The following is a 19,985-nucleotide window of genomic DNA, read 5'->3' on the forward strand; positions in this document are numbered from 1 at the left end:
CCCTAACCTTGGATTAGGGTTGTGCATTGTATTAATAAATTTGAGTTAAGTGAGCTAGACCCATTACAAATGGGTGCAAAGGTAATTACAGTGAGAAAACCCCAAACCTTAAATGAGTATCTAACACTTACAAACATGTTTGGAGTATTGAATAGCAAAACTTCCAGCCCAAACATGTTTGACCTTACAATGATAAATTTGTTACCCCTTTAGTAATAATGGTCCATTCAAAGCGTTCAGTGCATGGATGGAAGTTATCAAATTCCATAAATATATTACAGAAATTCTACATGTCAGTTTACAGAGGCAAAACATTCTCAAGTACAGACAGTATTATAGTAGTAAACGTGATGAAAATATACTAGAGTACAGACACCCAAAATCGATCATCGTAAACAAATACATGAAAGTGAGTTTGGTTTGCTTGCAAGAGGGATGAAATTGGTCACTTGAACTCGAACTCGCTAACATCCTTCTGACCAGCAAGGATCCTTGAGATCTGGAGGCCCCGGCTAAATGCCTGGTTAAACAGCAGCCGTGTCTGGAATTCAGAGACGAAGGGGAACCACGACAGGAAACCAATTGGCAGGAAGAGGACGAGACCCATTATATTCTCGTATGACCTTCCGAGCTCCATGATGGAGTCCCACAGCAGGGTCCTCCTAATCAATGGTGAGCATGCTTGTCCAATCTGCAAGCAAGAAATCATAAAAATAATTACGTAAGACTGAAACAGATGACATGAGTTGTTAAAAAAATAAAAATAAATACTGGTACTTATAAAATGATACAACCACCTAACGTGTTCTTGACCAATGCACTTCCTGATTCATCCATTCTCTAATCATTGTGGCATTGAACTATTTTGACATAGCCTCACCTGCAGTAGCCTCAGCACACTAGAGCATTTCTTTTTCTAAATAATTCCATAACAGACAAGGTTATTAAGGCGTCACTTAAGCAACACTTAAGCGGTAAGCCGGTAATGCGCTTGGACATGCAGCACACTATGGTATGGTTAGGAGTCTGAGTGTTCTAGAGTATACACAGAATACACATGCATACATGCTAATGGGTCAAACCCTACACTAGCAAAACACAAGGCCCAACAACCCCTCAAGATGGGCGACAAATATTAATACATGACTCTTTTACTCCTAACCCTTTAGTTAAGCAATCTGCTATTTGACCTTTTTAGCTTACATGGTTCAGCTCTAGAGTACCACCATCTAACTTCTCTTTGATGAAGAACTGATCAATGTCCACATGTTTTGTTCTGTCATGCTGAACTGGATTATTAGCTATGTTTATAGCTGACTTATTATCACACCATAGCTACAGAGGCCCTTTTCTCAATACATTCAACTCTGATAAGAGATTCTTTATCCATAGCATCTCACATACCACAAGTCACATAGCTTTATATTCTGCCTCAACAGTGGAACGAGATACCACTGATTGTTTCTTGCTTCTCCATGATACCAAATTTCTTCCAATAAACACACAATAACCTGAAGTTGGCCTTCTATCATCAAGGCAACTAGCTCAGTCTGCATCAGAGTAACCTTCCACCTTTCGATGACCATGACTCATAAAGAACATTCCATTTCCAGGACAAGACTTTAAATATCGCAGTATGTGATAAACTGCATCAAGATGTCCACTTCTGGGGTCATGCATATATCGACTTACCACACTGACAGCATATGTGATATTAGACCTTGTATGACACAAGTAGATAAGCTGACCAACAAGTCTTTGGTAACTCTCTTTGTTCACATGATCACCGGATTCCACACATGATTTGTGATTCAAGTCAATAGGTATTGCCACAGGTCGACACCCAAGCATACCTGTTTCATCAAGTAAGTCTAGAATATACTTCCTTTGAGAGAGAACTATTCCTTGTCGGGATCGAGCAACCTCAATACCAAGAAAGTATTTGAGATGACCAAGATCTTTAACCTCAAAATCCGTCACTCAGATTCTCCTTTAGACGTGATATCAGTCTCGTCATCACCTGTGATGATAATATCATCCACATACACAGCTAGAATTGCAATTCGACGCCCAAAGTGTTGATAAAATACAGTGTGATCACCATTCAATTGTTTGTATCCCATACCGCAGAGTGCACGCCGAAATCTATCAAACCATGCTCGTGGGGATTGCTTGAGACCATCCAATGTTTTTTTTTCAATCGACAAACCTTTCCTAGTGCCCCAGGCTTCAACAATCCAGGTGGAATAACCATATAGACACCCTTGTAAATCACCATATAAAAACGGGCATGGAAAAGAGCAATGTCTTCCCCATCCAATGCTCTGAGGAAAATTTAGATAACATCCATAATCCTCTTCCCTGCCTTGTTGCCACTTTCCCATGCAAATACTACCTCCATTTCTAAATATATGACTACACAGGAAAAAAGTGGCCAGCCTTTTTCTGAAATTGGACTTAACAAAGACATCTGATTCTATTTCCTGGGCATCAGGGCTGTTTTCTTCTAAATCCTGTTACAATGTCCTTTTCTTCGGCTCTATTGTTTTTGAGCCTTGGAAGAGATTATGGAAGACCTGGGCTCCTCCTAAATGTAAGTTTTTCCTTTGGTTGGCAATAAGGAACAAGTGTTGGACAGCTGACAGATTACAGATGAGGGGGCTGCCACACCCATATGTTTGCCCAATGTGTGATCAAGCCCAAGAGACAATTCAGCACCTCCTTACTGCGTGCATTTTTGCCCGACAATTTTGACACACAATCCTTGCTGCTATTGGCTTGGGGCACCTCACTCCGGCAGCTGATGAGGAGATTTTTGCAGACTGGTGGGGAAAGGTGAGTCTAAGGGTTATCAAGACCAGGAAAAAGGGGCTTAACTCTCTGATCATCCTGGAGGCTTGGTGCCTATGGTTCCAGAGAAACAGAGCAGTGTTTCATGGGGAGCCTCCATCATTGCCTAGGATTTTTAGGTGTTTCTCGGATGAGTGCGTTAGCTGGGCAATAGCTGGAGCTAAGGAGATTGGGAGCATGGGCTTAGTTGCTGCTGTGGGCGAGGTCGGGTCAAGTTTCAGTACCAATTTGTAATTACCTTCGGGTTAATGTGGGTCTTTGGGAGATTTGCTCAGCAACATATCTTTTGTAGGGTTTCTTTTTCTCTCTAATATATAAGATGCGCAGTTCTCCTGCGAGTTCTATAAAAAAATAGTTCATTTTTGAACTAGAAAACGTCATATATAAAAAAGGGAGGGAGTACTTGGGAGTGCCTTTATCGGTAAGGAGACTCAATAAGCAGCACATCCATCAATTCATTGATAGGATTGCTGATCGGCTCCCGGGTTGGAAGGCTGAGTTGTTGACCAAATCCGGAAGATTAATTCTTGTGCAGGCCACCCTCACTTCAATGATGATATACTTAGCAATGGCATTGGACCTTCCTTCTTGGGATCTTAAGGCTATTGACAAAATTAAAAGAGGTTTTCTTTGGAGGGGAAGAAAAGAGGTATTTGGAGGGCATTGTTCGGTGGCCTGGAGCAAGGTCACTAGATCAAAAGAATTGGGTGGATTGGGCATCTCAAGTCTGAAGCAGATGAGTTGGGCCCTTAAATTGCGCTGGCTTTGGCTCCAAAAAACTGAGCACGTTCGACCATGGGCATCCTTCAAAATACATGCTCATCATATTGTTCATGCGTTCTTCTCAGCGATAGTTTCTTCTGTGGTGGGCAATGGAAAAACACTATGTTTTGGACAGATAATTGGATAGATGGCCAGAGTTTGCACCAATGGGCACCTCGCCTATCCAGGTTGGTCTACACTAGGGCCAAAAAGAGGTCTGTCTTCGAGGCTCTATCTACAGGGAACTGGGTGCAAGATAGAAAAGGAGCTATAACTGTAAGGGTCTTGACTGAAGTTCATAAGGTCTGGGACCTTATTGCGGAATGGTCTTTGTATCCAGATCAGGAGGACAAACATATATGGCTACTCTCAAATTCTGGAATATATTTTGCAAAATCTGCTTATGCTGGGTTCTTCATAGGATCAACAATTTTTAGTCCTTAGAAGAGGATATGGAAGAGCTGGGCACCTGGAAAATGTAAAAGAACCCCAACTGTTTTAATATATTGCATAGAGAAGGGGTTACATATATATAGAGACTTAACCCTAACTCTAATGGGCCGGTAGCCCAACTGTGGTGCCCCCCACACAGTCTAACATCCTCCTGCAGACGCAACGGGGGCACCGAACACGATGAGACTGTAGTAGAAGCCGAAGGTAGGAGCCGACGGGTTCAAATCACCCCGTAGTCGCAGCGTCGTGAGGGTGCGAATGTTGCGGCTAGAGTACAGACCGGTGTGGACTTCGAGAAGACAATAGCCCCTGGATGCCGAGGTAGCCGAAGTCGAGGTGGCCGTGGTCGGGAGACACGCAGCAGTAGTCTGTTCTTCGGGAGGGGTTGACGTTCGAGCGTCAACGGTCGGCGAGGCGACACAAAAGGACAGCAGAAACCTCAGGGCCTTCTTGCTTCGTTCTGCGACCGGTCGTCGAGGAGCCTCGCAAGGGAGGCCAGCGGCAGCACACGCGTCTGCGCCGGACAATGTGGCTGCGCCCGCGGCAGAAAAGAAGGGGTATCGACGGATCCAGTCGAGAAAGCCATGACAACGACGAATCCAGCCATGAAGACGACGATCCAGCCAAAGGGAGGACGGATCTAGCCGGGAAGGTCGCGACAGAGGTTGATCCGACCGGGAAAGCCATGACAGTGATGAATCCAACGAATGTGACGAAGGGGGGGGGGAAGGGCGACAGGGCGGTTCTAGCCGGGTAGGGGCCTGCGCCGGGCCTGACAGGGCGGTTGGACGCCGACAACGGGAGAAGCTTGAAGGAGCCACACAGGGCGCTGCTGGGCGTCAGCGGGCAGAGAGGAATTGGCTGACACTAGGGTAGTGGAAGGTGGCCATCACGTGCACGTGCTGCTGGCCTGAGGCAGGGATAGGAGAGGAAGGGGTCGGGCTGGGGTGCCGCGGGTGTGGCCTGTAGCGCGAAGAGCCGCCCGAAGTGCCAGCGCGAACGTCGAGGAGGGCGCGGTCGCCTAGGCCGGATTGAGGACGACGACGCAGGGGAGGGCCGTCCACAGGGAGGGGAGCCCGCCTAGGGAAGGTCAGAGGCGAGGAGGCCGTAGCGGGGAGGGGCACCTCCGGCGGCAATGGCGCGCCGTTGAGCTAGGGTGCGGCAGCGGCGTCCGCGCACTTGCGCACCCGAGTGGCAGTGGTGTTCATGCCCGCGCGCCCGCCGCTGCGATGCAGCGGCTCGTGCCTGCACGCCTGCTCGCGGCGGCGGAGGGGAGGGAGGGGGAGCGCACGACCGGTGCAGGGAGGTTCGGCGGCACCGGCAACCGGGATGGGGGTGCCGCCCCCGAGGGCGATGGAGGAGCCTCTCGGGGACGACAGGGGCGGTCGGAACTTTGCTGCCGCTGGCGGCAGTCGTGGGTTGTGAGGTGGCGGCTGGTAGGGTGGAAGGAAACCCTAATCTGATACCATAAAAGAAACCTAACTGTTTTAATATATTGCATAGAGAAGGGGTTACATATATATAGAGACTTAACCCTAACTCTAATGGGTCGGTAGCCTAACTGTGGTGCCGGCCCACACACACAGTCTAACAAAATGTAATTTTTTATGTGGTTTGTGGCCCATGGTCGATGCTGGACTGCTGACAGGCTAGCTAAGAAAGGCTTGGCTCACCCACAACGATGTTTGCTATGTGACCAAGAGGAGACCTTGAACCATCTGTTAGTTAGTTGCGTTGTCACATGGGAAGTCTGGTTCATCACCCTGCGTTCTGTCGGTCTGCAGCACCTTACTCCCAGACATGATTCTTCTTCCTTTGATGAATGGTGGGAAGGAGCTATTTTGGCCCTTGCTGGACCAACAAATAAGGGGCTGATTAATGGGTTGAATTCGCTAATCATATTGGGGGCTTGGACCATTTAGAATCATCCTAATCGGTGTGTTTTCAATGGTGCCTAGCCTAGCACTAGTGTGGTCATCAATGGGATCAATGATGAGCTCCACCTTTGGTGTAGGGCTGGAGCCCGTCCCCGTGGACTCTCTAACATCCTAGCGTTCCAACCTTTCAATCAGTGAGCTCAATTTTTTTGGGTCTAGTAGGTCAAGGGTCCAGTTATTTTCATTTTTCTTTGGTAAAGTTTCTAGTTTAAGGCATGAGTTTTGTATGGACTTTTCAAGGTTCCTTTAAACATAACATTTTTCTTTTTTAATATGATGATACATAACTCTCCTGCGTATTCAAGAAAAAAAAAGCTTGGACATACAAGGCATCCTATCGCCTTGCCTGCAAGAGTAAGGCGAGGGGAAGAGGCGGTGGCAGCGAGGGGAAGAGGCGACGACGTCGTGCAGGGCACGACACATTGCCTGGGCCAGCTAGCAGCGGAGGAAGGAGAGCTGCGGGGAGGAGGGCTGTGGAGAGGGAGAAGCGGCTGGCGGCTAAGGTGAATGGTGAGGTTTTAACTCTAAAATTGTTGTGTTGGGCTGAGATGGGCTGACTGGTTGTGGGTTTCTTTCTTTTTTCTTTTTCTTTTTTCCTGTTTCACTCTTCTACTAGGCCTTACAGTTGTGCTAGCTTGCTTATTACCTTTCAAATTAGTGATATTTAAATAATATTTGGACTAATTTTTTTATTTATCTATATAATTAAGGCGTCTCGCCTTACACTTTACCGGCTAAGGTTTTTTTATTTCTCTATTTTTTTATTTGGCGCCATCCATTTTTGTGCAGGTTGGACCGTTGGAATGTTGTTTCAGCTTTTAAATAGTTTTTCATACATGAAAAACCTTAAGTACCAAACATCTTAGTAAATGGAGTGCTTCACTCACCAGAAGAAGACACCATCCAGTAGGCAAGTATCCAAGGATACTAGCGAAGACATCAGAAATAGTAAGGTGTAAGACGACAAATAGGACTGCCATCACAGAGACAAAACCAAGGAAGAGAAGGCCCTTGAGAATGCGGAACATAAGCTGTAGGTCTGTTCCAAATTTCTGCCGCCCTATTGAAACCATCTAAATAAAAGGAAGAACATGCAGTCAGTAAGAATTTAAGCACAGAAGATAGCTAGATTTTCAAATGAAAGGCTATAGTCTTACCTTCAGCACTACAAGAACAAGGAGCATAACCACCCATGATACTCCATATACCTAGAAATAAAAAATGGCATGACATAAAGGTAACAGGTAAAGATTATAAAAGAGAGAAACCAGATCATCTTTGGACAGTTTTTTTTCTCGAAAAGCGCAGGAGAACTGCGCCCCAATATATTAAGAAGGGAAGGTTACCATAATGCTTTTGTGGTGATCTGCTATGTTCAGATGGTAGACAATGCCATACTGGTAGATCAAAAATCGAAGTGAAAGGATGATTTCCAACACAAAAGCTCGGATGCTAGTCTTCCTGAGGTGATCTTGCTCAGTTACCCACCAGGCTTCCCAGCTTTGTTCCACAGACATGCCAATTCCCCCTCTGTTATCCATCCACTTCCTCCAATCTGTCCAGTCCTCAACAGTCTTCTGCCATTCAAAGCATGATGGATTGAAGATAAATGGCGCGAAGAGCCATGAAGCAACAAGGAACCATATGGAGCAGGTGACAAATAGGTATATGTTTGAGCTGCGATAGGAACTTCCATAGACTAGATATACAACCAAAAGTATCAAGAGTTCCAGTCCTTTAACAAAGTGGCTACGGGAGTACATACGGTAATTTTCAGCAAACTTTGCATGGTACACAACGAATCCACGACCTGTTGGTCTGTATTTTGCACCACCATGGAGTATTGTTCTCCCATAGTAGTGGGTTTTGGTGCCAAGCTGGAATGTGAAGAACACAGATGCCAACTGAAGCTGCATGATTACAAACTCTCCTAATGCTGTGCGGAACCCTTTCTCTAAGCCAACTTCCATGACCATAGGGAGGACAAGCAGCAGACCTAGCTGGAAAATAGACTGTGAAGCCAGTGCATTTTCGAGAGCCTTGACATTCTGCTGATTTCGTGGATCCAGCATAATAGACTTTTCCAGACCACTCATAACCAGATAAAGCCTCCCATATAAAAACACATAGACAGTAAGTACAGTAACCTGAAACAAGGAGCTACGGATCAGTATCATAAAACATAGGGGTGCATACATCACTTGGATACAAGTTTTAAACTCTCTCAATCATGGCACTTTAATTTTGCACAATGACACTAAAACACAGTCTTTATCGATAATAAATAAACACTCAGGAACAATTTGAACATATGTTTTTTTCTCGAATATGCAGGATAGCTGCATATCATTATATTTAAGAAGAAAAAAGTCGGGCCGAAGCCCTTACAAACCATAACACTGAGGTTTAAACCCCTAAAAATAAAACACCAAACCCTTGAACAGAAATTAGCCATGAGAAAGGTTAGCTGCTAGGAAAATAAGCCCCTTAGCCCCTGCCATCTCCCACAACCTTCGCTCTTCTCCAACCTACTCCAGAACAGCAGCAACACTCGGATTGCCGCCCTCGAAGACACACTGATTACGGTGCTTCCATAAGGTCCATGCACCAAGCAAAACAAGGGAGTTAATCCCCATCTTCATTTGTCCAGCTGCCATTTCACTTATTGTCCTCCACCAGTCCAGGAAACTATCATTTTCTGGTTGAGGGGACAGAGTATGCAGTCCAAATTGTCTCAACAAAAGGAACCAGCGCTCCCTTGAGAAAACACAAGAGACTAGAAGATGGTCTATTGTTTCACTTTCTTGTTCACAAAGAGGGCAGCTATCAGGGTGATCCAATCCTCTTTTTGCAAGACGATCAGCTGTCCAACACCTTTTTTGAGCAACTAACCACAGAAAAAACCGACATTTAGGAGGCGCCCAGGTTTTCCATATCCTCTCATACGGTTCAAAAGGAATCGAGCCAATGAAAAACCCCTCGTAGGCAGATTCGCTGAATATTTTCCATTGGCAGCCAGCCTAAAAATGTGCTTATCTTCAACATTCGGCCTTAATTCAGCAGTTAACAGTAAGTTCCAGAGGTGAAGATAATCAACAATTGCCCCCACAGATAGGGCCCCTCGAATATCCGACATCCATGCTCTTCCAGTTATAGCTTCTTGCACTGTCCTTGTATTGATTTTTCTTTTCGGAACAACTTGAAGAAGTCTTGGCGCAATATCTGCCACCCTCTGTCCTTGAATCCATCGATCCTTCCAAAAAAGAGTATTAGCACCATTCCCAACTTCCGTTTGCATCGCCATACTGAAGACGGCCTGGACCTTGTCCGGAACTTGGATAGTCAAGGATGACCAAGGTCGATTAGGCTCCGTTTTTTGCAGCCATAACCAACGCATCCGCAACGCCCAACTCAGCTCCTTAATGCTTGAAATACCAAGACTACCCAAATCAAGAGGCCGACAAACTTTGCTCCAAGAAACAAGGCAATGCCCCCCATTTATCTCTTTGCGACCTCTCCAAAGAAAGCCTCTTCGGATTTTATCGATTGCTTTTGTGATATAAGTTGGGAGATCAATTGCCATTGCTAAGTAGATGAGCATCCCAGTAAGCACAAACCGCACTTGAACTGTTCTCCCAGCCCTTGTCATCAAGTCTGCCTTCCATCCAGGAAGCTGATTTGCAAATTTGTCGATAATTGGTTGCGCCTGTTCCTTGGTTATATTTCGTAGCGTTAATGGAAGTCCAAGATATTTACAGGGGAAGGACGAAATTCCACACGGCAGCAAACCTTGCACAACTGCAATGTCACTCTCGTCGCAACAAATGGGATATACATTAGATTTCTGGACATTATTATGCAGCCCGGAAGCCTCGCCGAATAGGTGAAGAATATCCACTATGGTTGCTATATCTTCGGTAGCTGGTCGCAAGAAGAGGACTACATCATCAGCATACATAGAGACTCGGTGATGCACATATCTTGTAGCAAGGGGTTGAAGAAGTCCTGCCCCTTCAGCTGCAGTGACCATTCGCCCAAGCACATCCATGACTACAATGAAGAGCATCAGTGAGAGGGGGTCACCCTGTTGTAGTCCTTGACGATGAACAGTATGTTTGCCCGGAAACCCATTTACCATCACTTGAGTGGAAGAGGTTGCAAGCAGCCCACATAGAATATCCCTCCAAATCTGTCCAAATCCCATCCTTTGTAATACCTCTATGAGAAGGCCAGGAGACAGAATCAAAGGCTTTTGTGATGTCCAATTTCAGAAGCAAATGGGCCTGTCTTCGTTGATGGAGGAACCTAGCAGTTTGCTGAACTAACATGTAGTTATCCTGAATAAAACGACCTTTTATAAAAGCACTTTGAATGGGTGAAATCATCTCATTTAACCTTCCAGCTAGGCCATTAGCTAGCAGCTTGGTGATCAATTTTGCGAAGCTATGCACCAGGCTAATTGGTCTGAAGTCTTTTACTTGATCAGCCCCCTCCTTCTTTGGGATCAATGTGATGTATGCTGTGTTCAGCCTATTGAACTGCGCAAATCTCCTGCTCCAAACTGCTGAAACTGCTGCCATTATATCCACTTTAATTATAGACCAGCAGGCCTTATAAAATCCTCCTGTGAAACCATTAGGACCCGGAGCCTTATCTGAAGGCAGCAATTTAACTGTTTCCCACACTTCTTTCTCCAATAAAATCAAAGGTCGGAACTCCCACAGCTTCAAGATTGACAGAGCAATCTCTGTCAATGCTGACACCCAGCAGATTGGAATAGAATTGATCCATTAGAATGGCCTTCTCATTATGTCCAGTGAAAACCTGGTTGTCAGCAACCAATCTTGCCACAATTTTTTCTTTTCCGGTGACGGGCATGCATATGAAACAATTTTGTATTAGCATCACCTTCTTTGAGCCAAGAAACTTTAGATCTTAGACGGGCGATGGTGCGCTTTAATGAGGCAAGTCCAAGGGAGTGCTTCAATTTATTTTTGAGCCAAATTTCACTTAGCGATAAGGACCGAGCATCTTGTGCAATCTCCAACCTATGCAGCACCTCACGAGCAAGGGCAAGCTGGGAGTTCACGTGTCCCACTCTACTATCGCTCCAGCTTTGCAATCCTTTTGCTGTCGCCTTAAATTTCATGTCTAGAGCCTGGAAAGGACACTCCAAAGCAGGAAGTGAGTTCCATGCATCCTGAACAGCCTCCTGGAATCCAAAAGGACCAGAAAGATTCAAAATGGAATCTTCGCTTACCTGACCTGTTATCCCGAAGTCCAAGCAGTAAAGGGCAGTGGTCAGACACTTCAGAAGCTGAACTCTGCAGCATAACATTAGGGAACAAGTCCTCCCAATCAGTAGAACACATGACTCTATCCAGCTTCACCAAGGTAGGTATGTTTTGCTGGTTGGACCATGTGTATTTGCGTCCATGAAGGGGGATCTCCTTAAGAGATAAATCATCAATGGTCCTTCTAAAACGACCCATCATTGCACGATTAAGATTAGAATTGTTTTTGTCTTCAGCTTTGTAGATGAGATTGAAGTCCCCTGCAATTATCCATGGACCAAAACAAGCTGCTCTGACATTTCTTAGTTCCTGCAGAAACTGAACTTTTTCTTCACTACTCTGCGGTCCATATACACAAGTTAGCCACCAGGCTTGCCCCTCTTGTGTGCAGAACTGGACTGAGATACCGTGATCATCAATTCTGTTAAGACCTGTGCTCCCCAGATGATGTTTCTAGGCAACTAAAATCCCACCACTAGCTCCAAGAGAAGGTAGAACCAGAAAATTTGAAAAATCTGATCCAAGCATGGACAACAAGGTTCGTCGCGGGACTTCAGTTAATTTTGTTTCTTGAACACACACAATGTCCGCTCGTGAAGAGGACACCAACTCCCTAACCGAATTCTGGCGAGCAGAGGAGTTTAAACCCCTTACAGTCCAAATCAAGATTTTTTCTGGATCCATTAATACAGGAAGAACAACCAAAGCTGAACAACAAAAGGATTACATTTAAATGTCCTCACTCTGCTAATCTGTGCTGAAATCTACTGGAACAGACCATCCAAACAGGGCCGCCAAAGCTTCCACGTGGGTTTGGGAGAGAGGATGCACGAAAAGCTTAGCATAATCCTCCATAGCTTGCTGGTTAATATCCTCCAATTCTCCAACTACTTTTAAAGCTTTCATTACTCTTTTTGTAGATCTTCTGCCCAGTTCTTGAATGTTGAATTCTACCCCAACTCCAGCGACCCGGCGGCTACGACGCGGAGCTGAATTATGCAAGGCCAAATTTCTTCCCCTGTTCTTGACTGAAAGGTTGTCATTGCTAGGAGTCGGCAGCAAGTTGGAGATGTGACGAGTAATTTTTTTGAAGAAGTCAACACGCACAGAGATTTCAGATGTATCCCCAGTTCCTCCACACTGATCCTGATTTTGCTGTAGAGATTTTGTATGAGTATTGTGTCCAGTTGCAGACTCCTGAGACTCCTCCATGAGCCTTTGTTTGTTTCCTTTTTTCTTTCTGTAATAGACTTTCAGAGGACGTTCAGTTTGGGGGAAAGGAATTAAAGGTGGGCAGAACTGGGCCAGCTCCAGCGGCCCATTGTGAATTTGGGGCGATGCTGTTCCAGTAGTGTCTGCAGTCCCCCAAACCAGTCTAGCCTGGGGCGAACCTGCTCCACTCAGCTCCAGCAACCCCGCACACATGGCATTGTGTTGGGGTGGAACGTGAATAGCCAGGTCCAGCGGCCCAGTACCAGAGCGCATCTCGAGCCCATCAAAACCATTACTATGCTGCCCACTTGATCCATCAGCGAAATCAGCAACGATGTCAACTTGACTGTGCTTCTTCTTCAACATGTCGCCTCCAGTAATGTTCCCAGAACCCGATACAAGTCTAGACTGGGGCGATCCTGGCCCATTCAGCTCAAACAGCCCCGCACTCATGATGTCATGCAGGGGTGAAGCATGAAAAGCCAGGTCCAGTGGCCCAGTCTCAGGGTGCAATTCAAGCCCATCACATCCCGAAGCGCTTGGCATGAATGGATCTGCGTTCCTAAGCGTCGCAGCGACCCATCCACATCCCTCTGTCTGTTGTGGACCCAAACGAAGATGAATTGATCGCCGCTGTCCAGCGCCTTTACGAGGATGCCGAGGCGGGGAGTCCGGTCGATGGCGTTCATCGTCTCCATCTGGATGCTTGCCATCAGCCGGTGGGGGGGGGGGGAGGAGAGTCCTCAGCCCCCGATGAAGCATCAACCGGAATGGCCGCCATACTAATATCGTATGACAAGCACCGCTTCTCACTTGTCACCATCCCAGGCTCAGCGATGTAGAGCTTCATGTCTCAGTGGAGTTTTTTTGGGTCAAAACACCAAGCCCTCAGCTTGAAGGAAGAGAGGTCTGACTTCAAAGTTGTGGCAGGATGGATATCTGAAACCAAACAAGAATCATGTAGGAGGTGCTCCGCCGTAGATCTTGCCCATGCATGAGCCGGGATCCCCCAAATCTGAACGTCGACCAGAAATGGAAGAGCCCCCGCCGTTGCATGTGTAAACCGCGACCACCGCTTGAACTGCAAGTTGAAACGAAGCCCTCTGAAAACTTTGCCTTCATTGAGAACCCTTGAGGCGGTGTCTTCGTCAGGGAGGAATAGCAGAAAGTCCTCGGGCATGGCTTGGTGAATTGCCAATGAATCTGCATCAATGCCAAAGCAACGCGCCACTTCCTCCACAACCTCAGCGCCAAGAACCTTTGGTCTTGTGCCAACCACCATGACGTACAGAGCTCGTCGGAGTGCCACTTCCTCTTGGGCCATACCAATAGAGAGTTCTAGAACGCAAGTAGGCTCCACAGATGATTCATCACTTCCAGCTTCCTCCTGCATTACCAAAGGGGCATCATGGTCCGAAGGAGGAAGCGGAAGAAGCGCCTGCTCCACAGCTCCCCTCCGGCTCTTGGCATGTCGCCTCTTCCTCATGTTGCGCAACTCCGGGGCAGTTGCACCACTAGAAGCAGCCATCAGAGCCGACGGTGTGGAACTCTCAGTCCTTGTTGCCGACTGTGACGTGGTGATCCGCCTCCACACAGATCCCTTACGCTGGAGATCCTGATGACCAGAGCCTTCCATTCCGGACAGCCGCTGCCACACCGGAACACGCAACCCTTGTTGGTCACGCTGCTGCCCTGCCGCCTTCTTCACAGCTACAGTCTGAACCGAGCACAGAGCCGCACGGTGGCCAGACTTGAAACACCTGAAGCAGCGAGTAGGCCGCCAGCAAGAAGAAGCACGGTGGGAGAAGGACAAACAATTAAAGCATCGTCCTCGGAGATCCACTAGGGACCTACGACGAGAAACCTGCTCAGAACGTCGCGCTCTCCTACTCTTTACCAACTGCCACCCGCCCGCAGCAGGGTCTAGATTCACAAAAGGCTTTTTCTGGCACGACACCTACGCGCGTCTACAGACCGTCGTCTACAGTCGTTTGGCGATCGTGCGCCCGACGTAGAATGGGGAACTGTGCTCCTGGAGCAGGACAACACAGCCCCTTTGTAGGAACCCGGTGCTAGACTGGAGCCACCAGAGGATAACGAGTAGTCACTAGTGTCGGTCCATATCTGGGATTTTGAGCATCCAGTCTGGGAAGCCGTAACGTAGTGGGCAGAGGATCCTGGCGCCGGAACGTGGTGGGCGGAGGTGGTCGCCGGCTTCGGAGTGAAGACCGGCAGGGGCTGTGGTGGATGATGACGCCGGGAGTGGAAGATGTCTTGGCCGCATGGGAAGTTGGGCGGCAAGGAGCATCGAGTCCCGACGCCAGTGGGGTGGAAGACGACGGGGTGGCCGCCGGGTCCGGGGTAGATGCCGGCGTGAGGCTGGTGGAGGGGTTGGCGCCGGGAGGGGAAGGGACAGGGGCGGAAGACGGAGAGGCGGGAGACGGAAGGCTAGGAGACGGAAGGGCGACCATCAGGCTAAGACTATCAAAATTCACAATTCAGCATGATGTTGATCTGGAAACAATGACATAAGGTCAGATCAACTCTTTCTATTCCAACAGCAGGGATAGCTCAGTATTATATTTCTTTTTCCCCTTTAATTGCAAAAAAAACCTTGTAGTTTAGGTTTTCTTTAAATTCTTGTAGAGCTCTCTTTACTTTTTACATAAAAGGAAGAAATTTTGATAGTGTGATCTTTTGTTAGAGGCGTATGCAATGGGGCTATCGGGCCTAGGTTAGCAGAGATAAGAATTGTTTGCTAAGGGGTCAATTAAACCTCTATATATAACAGAGGAGATGTATCGATCTAATTAAGCAAGAATTAAGAAGGAAAACCCTTCCCTCTTGCTCGGTCGTGGTCAAAACCCCTGGTTGGCCCCTTCACGCCCCCTCAACCCTAGCCGCCACCTTAACATCAAGTATCGGAAAAGCCAGGTTCCAATGAGTCACCATTGGATCCCATTACCAAGGCATTGGGCGACCTTACCTAGCAGGTGGCATCTCTCTCGGTGCGTCTAGAGGCCCTGGAATCCCCACAACCAGTGGCCACCATTACCACCATAACCGGCACCCAACAGATTCAAGCCGAGAGAGAGACAGCAGACCGAGGACATCGCTACCGAGCCGACAGTGAAGATGCTTACCCGCCAGATGTTAGCAATGGCGCGGCTGCAGGGCCTCTAGACGTGACCGAGCCTTGACATTCTTGATGTGTGCGGTCTCCTAAAACGTCGGTGGATGCGAGATATGCACATTCTACAAAATGTTTCAGCCCCTCACTACTTCATAGTTACTCCAAGTTGTGCATCGCTGCGTGATCTCACCTGCTGCATCGGCACATACTGTTCCCCTCACACGTGGCTAACTCAAAGTCTGTGGCGACAACGGTTGGGGAGGTGCACCCCCTCTTGACGTTCTCCATCGGAAGCCCACCTCTCTTCCTTGGGTGGCGCAGACCAGCGCCATTCAGTGGGGAGAAAGCATAGGGTCCCTTGCAAGCGCACACCGCATTTAGCCATCGGCCTCCGCGATGGCACCTCCAATGGTCATTGTTGCCACCACTCCTAGGTCTCGACACCTGCCAGACTGTGCCATGGCATCTAGATGGCTATAAGGATGCGACTCCGTCGTCCAGATTGTTGAAGAGTGAAACCCTAACCCTAACCAGGGTTGGGAGATGTATTTATATTGAGAGTAGTTAGGGTCGTCGTCGTCAAAGGCCTTGCCCTGAGTGTCCACTAGAGTCGTGCAGGGCTTGCAGTCAGCCATGCTAGCGCGCTCGAGGATGTCGACAATGTACTCAGAAACAGGCCATAGGACCGACACTCCACGATGATCTCCAGGAAGTAGTGCAACTCACCCATGTCCATTGCAAATTCCTGTTGAAGGGAGGAGATGATGCTGGCACAGGACAACATCCGCCCCAGCACGTCCCCGTTCTCCGCACCGGTGCTCCTGGTTCGCAAGGCGGACAAGACGTGGCGCTTCTACATCGACTACAGGTCCCTGAACGCTAAGACGTCGAAGGACAAATTCCCGATCCCGATGGTTGACGAGCTCCTTGACGAGCTACATGGCGCCCACTTCTTCACAAAGCTCGACCTCCGCTCAGGGTACCACCAGGTGCGGATGTGGCCCGACGACATCGCCAAGACGACGTTCTGCTCCCACCATGGCCACTACGAGTTCTTGGTCATGCCCTTTGGCCTCTCCAATGCGCCGACAACGTTTCATGCGCTTATGAATGACGTGCTGTGCCCCTACCTGAGGCGGTCTGTCCTAGTATTTTTTGATGATATACTAATCTACAGCTCGTCGTGGGCGGCGCACCTCCAGCACATCGCCCTCGTCCTCACCGCGCTACGGGCGCACCGCCTCCACCTAAAGCGCTCGTAGTGCTCCTTCGGGGCACCCTCGGTGGCCTACTTGGGCCACATCATCTCCGTGGAGGGCGTGGCCATGGACGGCGCCAAGATTACGGCAGTGCGCGAGTGGCCGACACCGCACTCGGCCCGCGACCTTCGGGGCTTCCTCGGCCTCGCCGGCTACTACATGAAGTTCATCAAGGACTTCGGCGTCATAGCCGCCCCACTCACACGCCTCCTACGACGTGACGCATTTGTGTGGGACGACGAAGCGACCACGACGTTCCAGGCACTGAAGGAGGCCCTCACCACGGGACCAGTCCTTCAGATGCCCGACTTCAACAAACTCTTCATGGTGGACTGCGACGTGTCGGTCACAGGCTTCGACGCTGTGCTCCACCAGGGGGGCGAGGCCCCTAGCGTACTTCAGTCGGCCCTTCGCAGCCCGTCATCTCAAGCTCGCGGTCTATGAGCGTGAGCTAATCGGGCTGGTTCAGGCCGTTCGACACTGGCGCCCGTATCTATGGCGGCGCGCCTTCTTGGTGCGTACCGATCACTATAGTCTAAAGTTTTTGCTTGACCAGCGTTTGTCGACTGTTCCTCAGCACTAGTGGATCAGCAAACTCTTCGGCTAAGACTTCGAGGTGGAATACAGACCGGGGCATCTCAATGTCGCGGCGGACGCTCTATCCCGTCGCGATTACGCGAACGATGATGCGCCCCGGGCCACAGGCGCAGTATTGGCCATATCCGGGCCGTCGTTCGCCTTCCTGGAGGACGTGTGCAGGGCCACGACAGCCGCAACCGACGCTCAACAGCAACTGGGCCGCCTCCGCGCCGGTGACCTAGGTGCGCCATGGCGCGAGGACGCGAGACTTCTACGACACAGCCGACGCATTTACGTGCTGGACTTCGAGGACTTGCGCCACCAAGCGCTCCTACTATCTCACTCGGCCGAGCATGAGGGCATTCAGAAGACACTGCATCGACTCCGCGCCGACTTCTATATTCCGGGAGATCGGTCCCTGGTCGCGGACTAGGTCCGGTCTTGCGTCACGTGCCAGCACAACAAGATCCTGACTTTACCGCCGGCTGGGTTGCTATAGCCCCTCGAGGTGCCGTCCCAGGTGTGGGCCGACATCTCCATGGACTTCATCGAAAGGCTGCCTAAAGTCGGGGGCAAGTCTGTTATCCTCACGGTAGTCGATCGCTTCTCCATGTATGCGCATTTCATCGCGCTCGGCCACCCATACACGACATCGTCGATCGCCCGAGCTTTCTTTGATGGCATTGTTCGGTTGCACAGGTTCCCCACTTCCATCGTCAGCGACAGAGACCCCGTGTTTACTGGCAACGTGTGGCGCGACCTCTTCAAGATGGCGGGGGTGAAGCTGCGCATGAGTACAACTTTCCACCCTCAAACGGATGACCAATCAGAGGTGGTTAACAAGGTCATTGCTATGCATCTTCGCTGTGTTACAGGTGACCAGCCATGGGCATGGGTGGATTGGCTTTCATGGGCAGAGTATTGCTATAATACTTCCTTCCACACCGCTCTTCAGACGACACCTTTTGAGGTGGTGTATGGCAGGCCACCCCCGCCCTTGCTGTCGTACTCGCTTGGCACATCACGCACGGAGGCCGCGGATACTCTCCTACGGAACCGCGACGACATCCTGACTGAGGTTCGCCAGCACCTTCTTCAATCTCAGGAGCTGTCCAAGAAGCACTACGACGCCGACCATCGTCCCTTGGAGTTCGCTGTTGGGGACTGGGTGTGGCCACGTTTGCTCCACCACACCACTCAGTCCCTGGAGCCCGGCGCACGGAAGAAGCTCGGGCCTAAGTACGCGGGACCATTCCAGGTACTGAAGCGCATCGGCTCCATGGCTTATAAACTGCAGCTACCGGCCGACTCACGCCTTCATGACGTCTTCTATGTGGGCTTGCTGAAGCCCCACCGTGGTGATCCCCCGGAGGCGCCGGGTGCTTTGCCACTGGTCCAGGACGGGCGTATACTGCCGGCGCCCGAACGAGCTCTCCGCGCACGCAAACGACGCGATGTCTAGCAGGTCCTTATCAAGTGGCACAGACTTGGGGACGAAGATGCAACGTGGAAGCTCTTGGAGGATTTCTGAGCGACATACCCCGACTTTCAGCTCGAGGACGAGTTGTTTCAGCAGGCGGGGAGAGATGTTATGACCGGCATCCCCTACACCAGGCGCAGGGACATTAGTTGCAGGAGGGCTAAGGCCCACGGCCAGGCCACAGGCCACATGCGGATTAGATAAGGATTAGCTAATAAAAAGGAGATGTTATCTCTAGTTAGTTGGATAAGATTAGATAAAGATTAGCTAATAAAAAGGAGAGATTATCTCTAGTTAGTTGGATAAGGATTAGAAGAGATCTCATAGCTCTTATCCTTAGATCAGATAAGCATCAGGTGGGATATAAATACTTGTAAGAGGTCATTATGGAATTAAGCAGAATCAGATTATTCTGGCTTCCCTGATTGAACCAGGAGTTGGAATCAATCTCTCTTGCCCGCGCAGCCTAGGTCAGCCACGGCGCCCCAGCGCCGCCGCCCCCATCTCCCTCGCGCAGCTGTTCATCCTTATAGGCTAAGGGAGATCCCTGGTAGGATCCGCAATCCTACCAAGATCACTTGCTTAGGGGTCAAACAAGCCTCTTCATATAAGGAGAAAAAAGATGTATCAATCTAATCAAACAAGAATTAAGAAGGAAAACCCTTCCCTCTTGCTTGGCCGTGGGCAAGACCCACGGTCCCCCTCACACCCTCTCAACCCTAGCTGCCACTGTAACATCTTTGATCATAAGGTTTTAGATATGAGTTATTATTTTAGATTCTTACCATGCTACTAAAATAGAACCCAACTGTAGTAAAATAGAAAGATAACATTCTGTAGAAGTCAAATCTGCGTCCAAGCCGATAAATGTCACGACTTAATGTTTGTTCACCGTTACCGTTGGCCACCTTAGCTTCGAAGCTAGAAATCTGATTCATCCCCACATCACGCCCCTTACCAACTTGCATGTATTCGTGATGTGTAACATTTCCTCCTCTCATGGTTGAATTAAAACCTACAAATATC

General features: G+C 48.9%; 1 protein-coding gene across 2 annotated transcripts in view; it reads right to left on the reverse strand.

Moving 5' to 3' along the window:
- Positions 1 to 219: 219 nt before the first annotated feature.
- LOC100382339 (callose synthase 7) overlaps positions 220 to 19,985 on the reverse strand; it is a 68,028-nt gene continuing 48,262 nt past the window's right edge. Inside the window, exons 37-41 of one of the 2 annotated variants that reach the window (XM_034059765.2) lie at positions 19,745 to 19,974; positions 7,349 to 8,149; positions 7,160 to 7,210; positions 6,890 to 7,075; positions 220 to 691 (exon numbers count right to left, since the gene is read on the reverse strand). In XM_034059765.2, coding sequence (XP_033915656.1) covers positions 446 to 691; positions 6,890 to 7,075; positions 7,160 to 7,210; positions 7,349 to 8,149; positions 19,745 to 19,974 — 1,514 coding nt within the window. In that variant the 3' untranslated portion in view covers positions 220 to 445. The remainder of the gene's footprint in view (positions 692 to 6,889; positions 7,076 to 7,159; positions 7,211 to 7,348; positions 8,150 to 19,744; positions 19,975 to 19,985) is intronic. The other variant, XM_034059766.1, reaches the window with a different exon arrangement.

Source organism: Zea mays, chromosome 3, assembly GCF_902167145.1.
Source record: "Zea mays cultivar B73 chromosome 3, Zm-B73-REFERENCE-NAM-5.0, whole genome shotgun sequence".
NCBI classification, from domain to species: domain Eukaryota; kingdom Viridiplantae; phylum Streptophyta; class Magnoliopsida; order Poales; family Poaceae; genus Zea; species Zea mays.